The 14,669-nt window shown below is 35.7% G+C and overlaps 1 protein-coding gene across 1 annotated transcript in view; it reads left to right on the forward strand.

Moving 5' to 3' along the window:
- The window catches only part of LOC101038363 (mitochondrial adenyl nucleotide antiporter SLC25A24-like), a 71,943-nt gene extending 59,878 nt beyond the window's left edge, over window positions 1–12,065 (forward strand). The window contains exons 6-9 of the mRNA XM_074381316.1: window positions 6,041–6,148; window positions 8,623–8,790; window positions 10,566–10,716; window positions 11,854–12,065. Coding sequence (XP_074237417.1) covers window positions 6,041–6,148; window positions 8,623–8,790; window positions 10,566–10,716; window positions 11,854–12,032 — 606 coding nt within the window. The 3' untranslated portion in view covers window positions 12,033–12,065. The remainder of the gene's footprint in view (window positions 1–6,040; window positions 6,149–8,622; window positions 8,791–10,565; window positions 10,717–11,853) is intronic.
- Window positions 12,066–14,669: the final 2,604 nt, after the last annotated feature.

Here is a 14,669-nt window from a genome sequence, read left to right on the forward strand (position 1 = left end):
TTAATAGGTGAAAACTTACTATTGCCATCTTATTAATTGTTTAATGTCTGTTTTGCAGCTGTTTTCTTCTCTTCCTATCTTTCTTGGTTATGATTTTTTTCCCAATTATATGCTTTGATTTTTTTCACTTAATCTTTGGTGTATCTATTAGAGATTTTTTGTGGTTACTTTGAGACTTGCATAAAATATTTGTAATTTTAATCATCTATTTTAAATTGATACAACTTCACTTCAGTCACACACAAAAACTCTACCCTTTAATTCCGTTTCTCCCTTTGTGTTCTTATCATCAGAGTTTGCTACTTTTTATATTGTGTCTTTATTAACAATTTCTTTAATTTTTAAAAAGTTTTGGCCGGGCATGGTGGCTCACACCTGTAATCCCAGCATTTTGGGAGTCTGAGATGGGCAGATCATGAGGTCAGGAGTTCAAGACCAGCCTGACCAACATGGTGAAACCCCATCTCTACTACAAATACAAAAATTAGCTGGGTGTGGTGGCATGTGCTGTAATCCCAGCTACTCAGGAGGCTGAGGCAGGAGAATCACTTGAACCTGGGAGGCAGAGGTTGCAGTGAGTCAAAACTGTGCCACTGTACTCCAGCCTAGGTGACAGGGAAAGACTCCATCTCAAAAAAAAAAAAGTTTTTATTTTTTATTTTTATTTTTGAACTTTTATGTTCAGGAGCATATGTGCAAGCTTGTTACATAGGTAAATGTGTGTCATGGGGGCTTGTTGTGCAGATTATTTCATCACCTACATATTAAGCCTAGTGTCCATTAGTTATTTTTTCTGATCCTCTCCCTTTTTCCACCTTCCACCCTCTGATAGGCACCAGTGTGTATGGACCTCTCTATGTTTCCATGTATTCTCATCATTTTGCTCCCACTTATAAGTGAGAACGTGCAGTATTTGATTTTCTATTCCTGCATTAATTTCCTAAGGATAATATCCTCCATTTCCATCCATGTTCCTGCAGAGGACATTATCTCATTCTTTTTCATGGCTACATAATATTCCATGATGTATATCTATCCAGTCTATCATTGATCGGGATTTAGGTTGATTCCATGTCTTTGCTATGGTGACTTAGTGCTGCAGTGAACATATGTGCGCAAATGTCTTCATAGCAGAATGATTTATATTCCTTTAGGTATATACCCAGTAATGGGATTGCTGGGTCAAATGTCATTTCTATGTTTAGGTCTTTGAGGAATGACCACACTGTCTTCCACAATGCTTGGACTCCCACCAACAGCATATAAATGTTCCTTTTTTCTCCACAATCTCGCCAGTATCTGTTATTTTTTGACTTTTTAAAACTAGTCATTCTGACTGGTGTGTGATGGTATCTTGTGTTTTGATCATTTCTCTAATGATTAATGATGAGTTTTTTTTTATATGCTCATTGACCACACGTATATCTTCTTTTGAGATGTATCTGTTCATGTCCTTTGCCCAATTTTTTATGGGGTTGTTGTTTTTTTCTTGTAAATTTGTTTAAGTTCCTTGTAGATGCTAGATATTAGACCTTTGTAAAACGCATAGTTTGCAAAATTGTTCTCCCATTCTGTAGGTTGTTTATTTACTCTGTTGATAGTTTCTTTTCCTAACAAATTTTTATCTTTTAACTTTTATATTACATGTAAAGTAATTTGTGCATCCCCATTACAATGTTACGTCAATATGTATTTGTCTATATATTTACCTTTTCCAGTGAGATTTATTATTATACATGTTTTTGCATTGCTGTTTAGCATATTTTCTCTTCAATTTGGAGAATTCCCTTAAGCATTTCTTGTACAACAGATATACTGTTGGCAAATTCCCTCAGTTTTTGTTTGCTTGGGAAATATTTTATCTCCCATTTTAAAGTATAATTTTTCCAGGTATAGTATTATTGGTTGAAAAAGTTTTGCTTCTTTAGTACTTTGACTATGTCATTTCACACTCTGCTGTTACATACATCTTTCAGCTGAGAAATTCACTAATAGTTTTATGGGGTCACTTTATATATGATGGGTCACTTTTCTTTTGCTGCTTTCAGAATTCTCTTTGTTTTTCACCTTGGCAATTTAATTTGATCTTAAAGTGTCTTACTGTAGTCCTCTCTGGGTTGACCCTGTTTGGGAAATCTTAGAGTTTCATGAACCTGGATGTCCATTTCCCTTTCCAGATTTGGTAAGTTTTCAGCTGTTATTTTTTTTAAAATAAGCTCTCTACTTCTATTTTATTTTTCTTCTCTTTCTGGAACTTCTATAATGCGTATATTGATTTGCTTGATAGTGTCCCATAAATTCTATAGACTTTCTTTTTTTCATTCTTTTTTCTTTTTTCTCTTCTAGATAATTTCAAATGACCTGTCTTCAAGATGACAGATGTTTCTCTAGCTTGTTTAACTTCTTTAAAACAATTACTTTGGGTTATTTGACAGGCAATTTGTAGATCTCCATTTCTTTGGGTCCAGTTACTAGAAAATTTTTGTATTCTTTTGGTGATAAAAAGTTTTCATGATTTTTTTCTATGTTCTTTGTGCCTTTTTGTTTGCATTTGCACATTTGAAGAGTCACCTCTTCTAGGATTTACAGACTGGCTTTGGTGGGGGGGAAACTATTACTGGCAGGTAGGTGTGAGGGTGTGGATGGCTGGAGTGTGGCTGCTCTGTTTAAAGGGGAAGTATAGTAGCATAGACTGAAGGCATCTTATCAGCAAAGACTGCAGTGATCCCTGGCAACCAAGGTTACAGGTGCCTTCAGTGACAGTGAAAGCTAATTAGGTCCTCTGTGGTGAAGGCTGCTAGCATTCTCTTCTCTCCTTTTTCCTCATGGGGAGACTTTGTGGTTAAGAAGATCCCTCTTTGTACTAGGGTACTATCTAGTTTTCACATTGCTACCAGAGTAGTCTCTTAAAAAACTAAATCTGGTATGTCATCTCTCTACCTTAAAACCCTCCAGTGGTCACTCACTTCTCTTAATTGCAACATCCAAAATCCTTAAATTGACTAGCAAGGTGCAAAATGACTTGGCCTCTGCCCTCTTCTTTATTTTCATTCTTCTTTGCAGCCAAACTGGCTTTTTTTTTCACTTATGCTAGTTCATACACCAGGCGCCTTTTTATTTCAAGTCCTTCTCATATGCTGTTTCCTCTACCTTACAACCAATACTGTTGTAACTCTTCTCAAAGCTATACTTGAAATTTGCTGTCACCTTTGGGTACTTTGGCTACTTTTTTGTTTGATGGGTAACACAAGCTTTTATCCCAGAGGAATCTGAACTTCTGCTTTGTTCTTCTCTGTCCTTGTTTGCTATCATTACCCCATTCACTATTACTACCATGCAGTAAAACACCATATATCTAAGTACTCACCTGTGTATCCTTGGGGTTTACCATATCAGTGAAAGATGACCTGACTTTTGCGTGCCAGTATCTAAAATTTATTTGCCTATGGTCTTTCTTTGGCCTCTGAAGCCTGTTCTGTTTCTGGAAATGGCATGCTGGAAATGATAGAGAATTAAGGCCCCTGGAATCAGCCTTCACTAATACCCATCACTTGTTCAGTTGGGTAGGATAATTCTGAAGTCTATGTTCTACATTATTTCCCAGAAGTTCTTAACAAGATTAAGCCCTAGTTGCATACTATGGCAACATGCTTAGCAACACATATTTTATCAGCTTTCACTATTCCCTTTTGCACATCCTCAGTCCCCTGCTAGTGTTTTCTGGCATCACCTCCAATGCCTTGTCTCAGGGTTGTGAAGCAGGTTCACTATGCATTGGTCACTCTACCACTTGCATGGTTCTGATGAGACAGAACACTCACACAATAAGTTAAGTGAAGGAATTTTATTACTCACAGATAGACAGCAAGGGCCAACAGTAGCCTAGAATTCATGGTAAGCCAGTCCCCCAAAGCTGAGGAAGGCCATCCAGGGTGCATGGAGTCTTACCTACATGTCTCCCATGTCACACTGCAGCTGAGGGACTCCAAAAGGCACTCAGCTCTAGGTTTTATACTCGGACAACTTGGCATGCTGGGCTAGTGCTGTAGTACATCCTGTTTTAGGAGGCTGGGTGACTGAGCCCAGGCTAGTCTGACCAGTTTCCCCTATCTCAGGGTGTTGCATTTCCAGCACATTCTACAGTTATTCTTGAGAATTACAAGCAAGAAAGGGAAGAGCTTTGTTGTCAAGGTCATCCAAGGACTTGTCCTGCAAGAATTTGTTTCTAGGGGAACCCGTATCAGACACAGGTAATGGCTCAGTTGCAGGTACGGGATACAGTGCTGTGCTTTATTTTGCTTTGCAGATATTGCATTTTCTTTCTGTTTTTTCTTTTTGATTTCTGTTCTGTTTTTTCATACTGAAGGTTTGTGGCAACCCTGCATTAAGCAAATCTATCAGCACCATTTTCCAACAATATGTGCTCACTTTGTGTCTGTGTCACATTTTGACAATTTTTGCAACATTCCAAACATTTTCATTAGTATTGTATCTATTATAGTGATCTGTGATCACTTAATAGATCACAGATCTATTTGATTTGAGATTATTACAGCAACATCTGATTTTTCCAGATAGCCAAGCTTTTTAGTATAATCTTATTTCCTTCTGTTGGGATACAGAAGCAGGTGACTTTCACATCTGAAATACCATGTTTCTTGACTCTTAATCCAGGCAAAGAAAGCTCCCTTAGCAGAGCTCCATTCCTACCACTTCTGCTTGTAAATTGGCTTGGAGAAGCCCTTGAGGCATTAATTAGAGCAATGCTTTAGCACTGTTTCACAGATCTTCCTAAAAGCAGCAAGAACAAACAACACTAATCAACATTCTGAGATTTTACAATGAGTTTTCCTACAACTTCAGGCTCAAAAAGCACACTGTCTACCTTCAAAGTTATCCCAGGAGGCAGTTCAGTCAAGCATTTCTGTAAAACATCAAAAAGATTATCGCCTTCTTAGCCTGTAATGTCTGTGTCCTCTCCTAACAATAAAACAAGTGCCACGTATTTTAGTTTTAGTTATAGTAGCACCCTACATCCAGGAACAAATTTCTATACTTGTTAGGGTTTATTCTAAGATATTGTAACAAAGACATTCCAAAATACAGTAACTTAAATAAGATAGAGGCAGGTGGTCCAGGGTTAACATTACAGCTCTTGCCATCTTCCATACATGGCTTCAAAGGTTGTACCTGCCTTTGCCATTTCTCAGGTAGAGGAAAGACAAACATCTTTAAGGTGATGTCTCAGAATTTGTATACGCAACTTCCCTTCACAGCACATTGGCCAAAATTAGTCACTTAGCCACACAACCTATCTAACAAGGAGAAAAAGAAAATGTTCTGTAACCGAGTCAGCTCTGTTACTAAGAGGAAGAATATAATGAAAACGAGATATAGTATTTATTATAAAGAATGTGCTTACTAGAGCTAGCTTAGATCTTAAATGATTTTCCAGTTTTAATCTCCATGAAACTTGACTTGACTTCCTGGGAAGCCTTACCTATAGGGTTAGAGTTACATTTTCCTTTTTTCCATGTGTTCTTGTGATATACTAGCTATTACTTAGGCTAAGAAGTAAAGTGTTTCTTCTAAAAATAAAAAGCCCCTCACGTTAAGTTACATTTCTGATTATCCAGTAACCAAACAATATTAAGTGCCTTCCATATGTAAAATGTAGTGCTGAAAAGATAGAAAAGATACAATCTTTCTCTCCTTTGTGTCATTTTCATAACTCTTATGAAATGGCATATTCATAAATATATTTAAAGTGATTTAATATTGTCAGCTTATTCTGCAAAAAAAGAAAAAAGGAAATGAGAGTCTAAATGAAAGGACTTTACTTATTATCAATTATCAATTATCAATTTACTTATTACAATTAATTGCATAAAAATTAAAGTCAGGAATTCTACTAGGTTGTGCTAATATTGGGTATCTAGTATACTTTTAAATAAAATTTTATACTCCTAATTAATGTTATGAATATAGAAACAGTATATAGCTTGTTTCATTAATATTATACATTTCAATTTTTATACAGTATAAGAAATTGCTTAGTTTTGATGGTGCTCATATAGGAATTTTTGAAAGATTTATATCTGGATCATTGGCTGGTGTAACTGCCCAGACCTGTATTTACCCCATGGAGGTATGTATTATAAAATTTTAACTAAAGTCATACTTTTAATGAAAATTATAACTTTTTATAAATGAATCTCAGTTAAGTACAATAAGCAGCTTTAGAGCTCTAGGATTAAAATCGTATCAAGAGTCAGTTGGTGGCTGGGCATGGTGGCTCATGCCATAACCCCAGCACTTTGGGAGGCCAAGGTGGGCGGATCACTTAAGGTCAGGAGTTCGAGACCAGGGCAATATGGTGAAACCCCATCTCTACTAAAAATACAAAAATTAGCTGGATATGGTGGTGCACACCTATAATCCTAGTACTTGGGAGGCTGAGGCAGCAGATTCAGTTGAACCCAGGAGGCAGAGATTGTTACAGTGAGCTGAGATCATACCACTGCACTCCAGCCTGGCTGACAGAGTGAGACTCCATCTCCAAAAAAAAAAAAAAAAAAAAAAGTCAGTTGTCATTGTTGCTTAAAACAAAGGTATTATTATATATGAACCAAGAAGATAAACAATTTTGTTGATTGATTGATTGATAGAATCACTTATTTATTCATTGGGCAAATTTGTATTGTATACCTACTAAGTTTAAGGTATTATTCTAGGTGCTATGCAGGAGCCAGAGAAGAGTCATACAGGGATTTTGGGCTATGTAGCTTGTAGTCTAGAAGGGGAAATTAAACATACACATCAATAATAATAATCTAAAATAAAAATTATAAATTATGAAAAGAGATCAATATAAAGTGCTACGGAAATTGAGAAGGGGAGAAATCATTTCAAGCTAGGGATTTCATGAAAGACATGAATAGAGGCTGGGTGCAGTGGCTTATGCCTGTAATCCTAGCACTTTGTGAGGCTGAGGCAGGTGGACTGTGTGAGCCCAGGAGTTTGAGACCAGCCTGGGGAACATGACGAAACCTCACCTCTACAAAAAATACAAACATTAGCCAGGTGTGATAGAGTGTGCCTGTAGCACCAGCTACTCAGGAGGCTGAGGTGAGAGGATCACTCCTCTGTCAATGGGTGAAGGTTTCAGTGAAACGTGATTGCACCATTGTACTCCAGCCTGTATAACACAGCAAAAAAGACAAGAAAGATGGGAAGACCAGATGCAAGACATTACCAGCATTCAGGGAACTGATAATAAGAGTTTGAAGTATGACAGTGACTGGGGGAAATTAACTCATGACAGAGCTGTCTTGAGAACTGTCAACCTGAAAAGTGGAAAGCAGGAGAAAGGAAGAAGGCAAAGTTCTATTTGGGTCCTGTGCCTGAGTGTTTAGGAAAGTTGCCTCTGAGTTACGTCTCTGAAACAGAGAATGGAGGAAGTGAGCCAGACTCAGAGAGGTGATGAGCTCAGATTTACGCATATTTAAATTGAGCTGTTGATGGGACAACCAAGTTATGATTTTCAGTAGGCCATTGCAAATGTGATGCTGAGACTTAAGATTTCAAGTGTTGGTGTGTCACCTGAGAGAGGTGTTATTTGAAGCCAAGGGATTGTCTATTAAAAAAGTAATGTTTAAAAAAATGTTAAGAGGACTTTGAGAAGACCTTAATGTAGGGAGTGAGAGGAGAAAAACATGCCAGTGAAGCAGACAGAAAAGATTTACTTGGGTAAGAGGAGAGTGCACTGCCTTGTAGAGGATAGAGTTTTAAAAATGAGACTATCTAAATTGTCTAGGTCTGCAGAGAAGTCCATAAAACAAAAAGCTTTCTACTGACCACTCAGAGGCAGCCCCATCAAGATACACAGTTTTCTCAATCAAGACAAAGTTTATACTTAAAAAAATTCAATTTTTATTTTAGATACAAGAGGTACATGTCTTGGCTGTTTTAGAGAGCCATTTCTCCAAACATGTATAAAGGACTTTTAAATGAGTGGAAATTAAGATGATAAGGAGTGAGACTCTATCAGGAGAATTAAATTGTGCAAAGGATATTAATCATATTCATCCTACTGGGGCCTACTATTGCCCTTATAGCTTCTGGGATATCAATACTTTATGAGCACAGAATGAGTCCAAGTCATGTAAAATGAAGTTTATGGGTCTCACTGTTAAAATAGTTACCAGAGTATGTACTTTAAGCATATATAGAATGTTTTATTCATACTGACTCTTTATTTTTAACGTAATCATATATGTTTTACCTTGAATTCTGGCTTCTTTATTCTGAAGCAATAATGAATTTCAGAACATGTTGCCTTTCAGCACATTAAAGGAATTTGCATGGATATATCACTCAAAGGCACCGGGATTGATTTTATTTTCCTGTTTGTATAATTTTAAAGCATCTCTGTACTGTATTAGTTGTTCATTAGTAAGAGGCAGTTAGGCAGTTATTGAGAAGTTATAATCGTGTTTATGATAGCTTTCTTTTATTATTTCTATGATTTATAAACATCATGAGATAATGCAACTCCATGGATTGCTAGATAAGATGGGTGAATCTGATCAATATATCCTTATTATATTCTTTCACATTTAGGTATTAAAGACCAGACTGGCTGTAGGTAAGACTGGAGAGTATTCAGGCATTATTGACTGTGGCAAGAAGCTTCTAAAACAAGAAGGTGTCAGATCCTTTTTCAAAGGTTTTGCTCCTAACTTGCTAGGCATTGTACCTTATGCAGGTATAGATTTTGCTGTTTATGAGGTGAGTTTATTCTCATAATATGACATTATATGTTAGATTTGAAAATATGGCATAACAGTTTTTATTGTAGAAATATGGTTATAAATGACTTTTCATTAAAGTAACTCTGACCAAGAGTGAATTAAATGGTTTTATTTGACTTTTCAACTTATATGTTACATATCTGGTATTGTGGTAATAAGTTTTTGTTTGTTTTTTTTTAATGAATCAATTTTTGTTAATAATAATTTTAAGTTCTGATAAAATTGTGGTTCTCAATCCTGGATGCATATCAGAATCACCTACATGTGGATCTTTAAAAAAATAGGATTATTGGGCCACATCCTGAGATATTCTCATCTAATTATCCCCAGGAGGCCAGGCGCAGTGGCTCACACCTATGATTCTAGCACTTTGGGATGCTGAGGGGGTTGGATTCCTTGAGCCCAGGAGTTTGAGACCAGCCTTGGCAGGATAGTGAAACTCCATCTTGACCAAAAATACAAAAATTGGCCAGTCTTATAGCTTGGTCTCAAAATAAGTAAATAAATAGATTTAAAAGGATATTAAAAATATCCTGAGGAGAGGCCTAGGATTCAGGTTTTTTAACTGCCCAGAAGAATCTGTTGTATAAGTAAGATTATGAAAGTTGAGATATTATCACACAGTTTTAAAAATGAGAATGGAGGACAGGAGTACTTGTGGCTTGAGGAAGAAAGGCAGGATGGAGGTAGGACAAAAAAGCTGGTAGTGTAATGCACAGGCAAGAGGCCAGCTTACTCCCCTTTCAGCTGATCATTTCATTTCCATGGTCATACATCTGTTTCAGGAAGAACATCTTAGCAATATATATACCATTTCGTCGTAAGAACCAGGTGAGAGTGTATGATTGAATAAATTCATTCTCAATGCAGGAAGAACAGTTCTCTAGATACAAGCCCAGTGGTATTTTTGGCAAGTAGTGTCACCATCATGTGAAAGACAGATAACTTACTTTGGCACTTTTAAAAGTACACTTATATTTTTGTAGATGTTTAGAGTATTGAATATTATAGCATGTGTTTATTTTCCTTTTTCTTTTCTTGCATCTATGATCTTATTACTATAAAATTTGTTGCTGGTGTTTATGTTGGACTGTCTTCATTCTTTGATTTCTACAGGTCAGTATCTTCTTTATACATTTGCCAGATGCCATTACATATTTCTCTTTGTATTGTTACATGACTGTAATAAGTGCATTCTGAGTAAAGACATTTCAAAATTTATTTTTTCAAAAACGTCAAAGTATACATTTTGTAATAATCATTGCAGTGAATAATGGTAAAGTTATAGTCCTTTAATAAATGAACAGTTCTGAAAGCACTTAGTGATATTTTAAACTCACTATTTCTTAATTTCTTCCAGTCACTTTTATTCAAGGAAGAGAAAGTAGGGAAAGAGGACGCTTAAAAAAGTTGAGAAAATGTGATTTTGTTAACCTAGAGTAGATTGTGCAGTCTTCCTCTCTACAATATTCTGGTAATCCCTGTGAGAATCTCCAGATTTTTATTTGAGTATAATTACAAACCAAAGAACAAGCAAAGGAAAACAAACAAACAAACAAAAAAACACTCCCCTCCCCCCCAAAAAAACATAGGGGAACTCAAAAACTGAGGTTGTATGTTGGTTTGAAAACATCAGTGCACCCTGTTCCTGATATGACTACAGGGATAACCCCCTCCTTACTAAAACTTTATTCCATTTAGAGTTGTATAGTAGTTGCACAGTAATATATTTACTACTGTCTTCTCTACCAGGTTTTGAAGAATTATTGGTTAGAAAATTATGCAGGAAACTCTGTGAATCCTGGGATAATGATTTTGCTGGGATGTAGTACGTTGTCTAATACTTGTGGTCAGTTAGCCAGTTTCCCTCTGAACCTTATTAGAACTCGCATGCAGGCTTCAGGTGAGTTGTTTTTTTTTAAAAAATAAATGAATAATATCTAAGTTTAAAATTATGTTTTAAATGAGTATAAATTAATGATTTCAAAAACAGAAAAACTCTAGAGTTGATAAGCAAGAATCTTGAATTTATTACTTTACTGACTACAGCTTTTTGTGAAGTTTAGATTTTATTTCATCTCAAAATCTTGTTTGGAACTCTCCACATTTTCTTCAGTTATTGATGATCCCTTTAAGGAGTTCACAATTAGAAAGTACCATGCAGAATAATGGAAAAGATTACACTTTTTCAAATTAACGGTTATTCCATATGAATGTATAATTTTCCCGTAGTTCTGTTATTATGGTCATATTCTGCAACTGGAACTTAATACATTTGTGGAATGGAACTCAATTTTTTTTTCCAGTTGACTTAAGGAAGAGATGCTAAGAAAAGGGAGGATATCTGTTTTGTTTGTCAGTGAAATGTTAGGAATTTAGTTTTTTTATTTTGTTTTGTTTTTGTTGTTGTTGTTTTATTTTTTATTTATTTTTCTCTGGGAATTTAGTTTTTAAGAAAAATGTCTTTATCACTTTTCTAGAAGAAAAAAAAAACCCATACAATCCTATTGTTACCTTCTTGACTAAGCTGTTTAAGAATCATGTGTTAACATTCTCTTTCTTGTCTTTTTAGTCAGATTTTTGGTTTAATTTATATTCTCCAGGTGGAGAATCCATCCCATCACCCAACCTTTCCTCTCTTTATTTGTGTCAAATCCAATTCCAAATACTCCTTTGAGGTCCCCCGTGAAAGACTTTCAAGTGTTGTTCAGTAGAAGTTTCTGTGATGATGGAAATATTTTGTATCTGTGCTATCCAGCATGATAGCCACTATTCCCAAGTGAATATTGGGCATTTGGGATTGTTGCCAGTGCAACTAAGGCAATGAATTCTTAGTTTTATTTAATTTTATTTAAGTTAAGTTAAAAAAAATAGCCACATGTGTCCAGTGGCAACCATATTGAACAGCACAAGACCTTTTGCAGGTAGGGAAAGAGGTATATTCTGAAGTAATTTCAGTCCCTGTAAATTCTCATTTTTCTTTGGACTATCTTAATTTATAAATATTAAATATTGAATTATACTTTTTTCCAATTTATAGCTCTAGTGGAAAAAGGAAAAATAACTTCTATGATTCAGCTCATTCAAGAAATATATACCAAGGAAGGAAAATTGGGATTTTACAGGGGTTTCACCCCAAATATCATAAAGGTGCTTCCTGCAGTAGGCATTGGCTGTGTGGCTTACGAAAACGTGAAACCACTTTTTGGATTAACCTAGAAGTGAAATATCAAATTGTTGTCATTGCCATAGTCAATTAATTGTAAGTAATACCTGGATTATAAAGAGATGTTATCTTTTCCTAAGAGGAAAGAAATATCAAATAATTGTTAAAATATTTTTTCTTTATCTATTACAAAATATATAAATTAAATAATTTTTATAAAGTTCTTTAATAATTTAAAATCTTTAATATTCAGAGAATACTATTTATATTTTCTACTACTGTTCCTTGAATCCTAACTGAAAATTTGTTCTTGATTTGATTTGAATACCCCATAGAGTAATATACAACATTTGGTCAGTTATAGGAGTCTATCTTTGAAAACGTTTTTATATTTGAAAACTGTTTTTTAAAAGGCGAGCTTGAAAATATTTTATACACTAAAAGAAAAATCAGTGCATTTAAGATTGATGTTATAGTAAATAATTTGGAGTCTGTTTGTTTTATTTAAGCAAAATGGAAAATTGGTTTCTAATTCCTTCTATCACATTTTAGATGGAATAATGATAACATCTTTCTTACGTCTCTGGGCCTTCTTATTTGTAAATGTAAATACTGTTGGTTCATTTTGATTCTTGATATTTCAACTTATATAAGGAACTTGGCATTGATAACAAATCCCAACACTGGACAAATTTTTATGTATCTTCTGGTTGAAAACATTTGAGAGGAAGAATTTTAAATATTAAATCCATTATCTCATAGTTGTTGAAGCAATTCTTATTCCAACTTAAGAGTTGATTTAGTCAACTCTTTGATACCCTAAATATCTTCTCTTCACTTTTATATAAAACATTATATTCCTTCCTGGGATTAAATAAACATGTGGAGAGACAGTGGTAATGGGCTGATGGGACACTAACCGGCCGCAAATGAAGGACACCTAGCTCAACTGACTAAAGTCCAGCCTTTGACTTTTAGCGTTGATGGTCCAAAACTTTTAGCTTATGAATGTCCTTAAAATGATTGGCTTCTTGGTGCTAGATTAACAAAAATTGCTTACAGGATTGAGATATAGATCTCAAAGCAAAGCCATTAATTTATAGTGGTGCTTAATACTTTCCATTAACCAGAATACTTTCATCCCTTCTCCAAGGCACATTGCTTCCTAGTGTCAAGCCACCTTGGACACCTAATTTGTAATAAGAAGACTAATGTGGAATTAGAACAAAGAGAAGAAGATACTATTGAGGAATATTTTACTCAGGCCCATCCCAATTAAGGTGGGAAGAGTTGAGAACCTTGCATACAAGGGGAGAGGAGCTGAGACCTAAAGTAGGAGAGTGAAAAGAATTTTGAAACTTGAGCTAAATTAAGCCAGATACCAACAGAAGAGAGAAAGGCAAATCTCATGTTAACCCTGGGAATGAGTGTGTAAGAAATTTGAGTAATGGTGGTAGTTGTAACAGATAAACCTTTTTTTTTTTTGAGACAGAGTCTTGCTCTGTTGCCCAGGCTGGCATGATCTCAGTTCACTGCAACCTCTGCCTCCTGTGATCAAGCAATTCTCCTGCCTCAGCCTTCTGAGTAGCTGGGACTACAGGCATGTGCCACCAAGCCCAGCTAATTTTTGTGTTTTTAGAAGAGATAGGGTTTCACCATGTTGCCAAGATGGTCTAGATTTCTTGACCTCGTGATCCGCCCATGTTGGCCTTCCAAAGTGCTGGGGTTACAGGTGTGAGCCACCGCGCCCAGCCAGATAGACTTTTTAAAAGCATTCCAAGTTGATGAAACAACTTGAACAGTAACATGAAAATAGAGTTCATGGAGCATTGGGAAGATTGCAACTAACCTGTTCATTTGAAAATATATAGTATATAGGAAGATATAGTGAGATATGAGGCTACTGCTGTAGGTTGGCAACAGGGGCCTTGGATTATATGTGCTGATAACATTCTCTAGTGTAAGAAGATAACTTTGAAAATAGAATGAAACCATTGAAAGAAGAGATAGAGCTAGGTGTGGTGACTCAAATCCTGTAGACCAAATCCTTTGAGAGGTCTAGGTGGGAGGATCACATGAGGCTAGGAGTTCATGACCAGCCTGGTCAACAAAGTGAGACCCTGCCTCTACAAAAAAAAAATATTAAAAATTAGCATCGTGGAACGTGTGTGGAGTCCCAGCTACCCAGGAGGCTGAGGAAGGAGAATCACTTGAGCTCAATAGTTGGAGGCTGCAGTGAGCTATGATTGTGTCACTGCATTCCAACCTGGGCAGTGGAGCAAGAATCTGTCTACTAAAAAAAAAAAAAAAATAGGAGACAGTAGAGCCAAAGATCAATTCAGACATTATTACCAGAGATATAGTTAGAAAATGCTGGCTTCTAAGTAAAGACCTCTCTTTAGAGTAGGTAGAACTCTAGGCTTTTTGATTATTGCATCCAAGGTCAAAGTCTGTCTTTTATAGAACCAGAAAATTAAAATTTTATTAAGTGCCTGATATGTGTCTGTTACCCTTTTAAAGCACTTATAAAGGTTCTCTTGCTTAATTCTATCAACCCTACTACAAGCTTGAGATTATTATCCTGATTTTCAAATGAAGAAACTAAGTTTAGAGAGGTAAGTGCCCTGAGCAAATCTCCTAATACTTCCCCTTTTATGAAGGATGGTGCTCATTTCTCACCATCAGGGTCT

The sequence above is a fragment of the Saimiri boliviensis genome, chromosome 11, assembly GCF_048565385.1.
Source record: "Saimiri boliviensis isolate mSaiBol1 chromosome 11, mSaiBol1.pri, whole genome shotgun sequence".
Classification (NCBI taxonomy): domain Eukaryota; kingdom Metazoa; phylum Chordata; class Mammalia; order Primates; family Cebidae; genus Saimiri; species Saimiri boliviensis.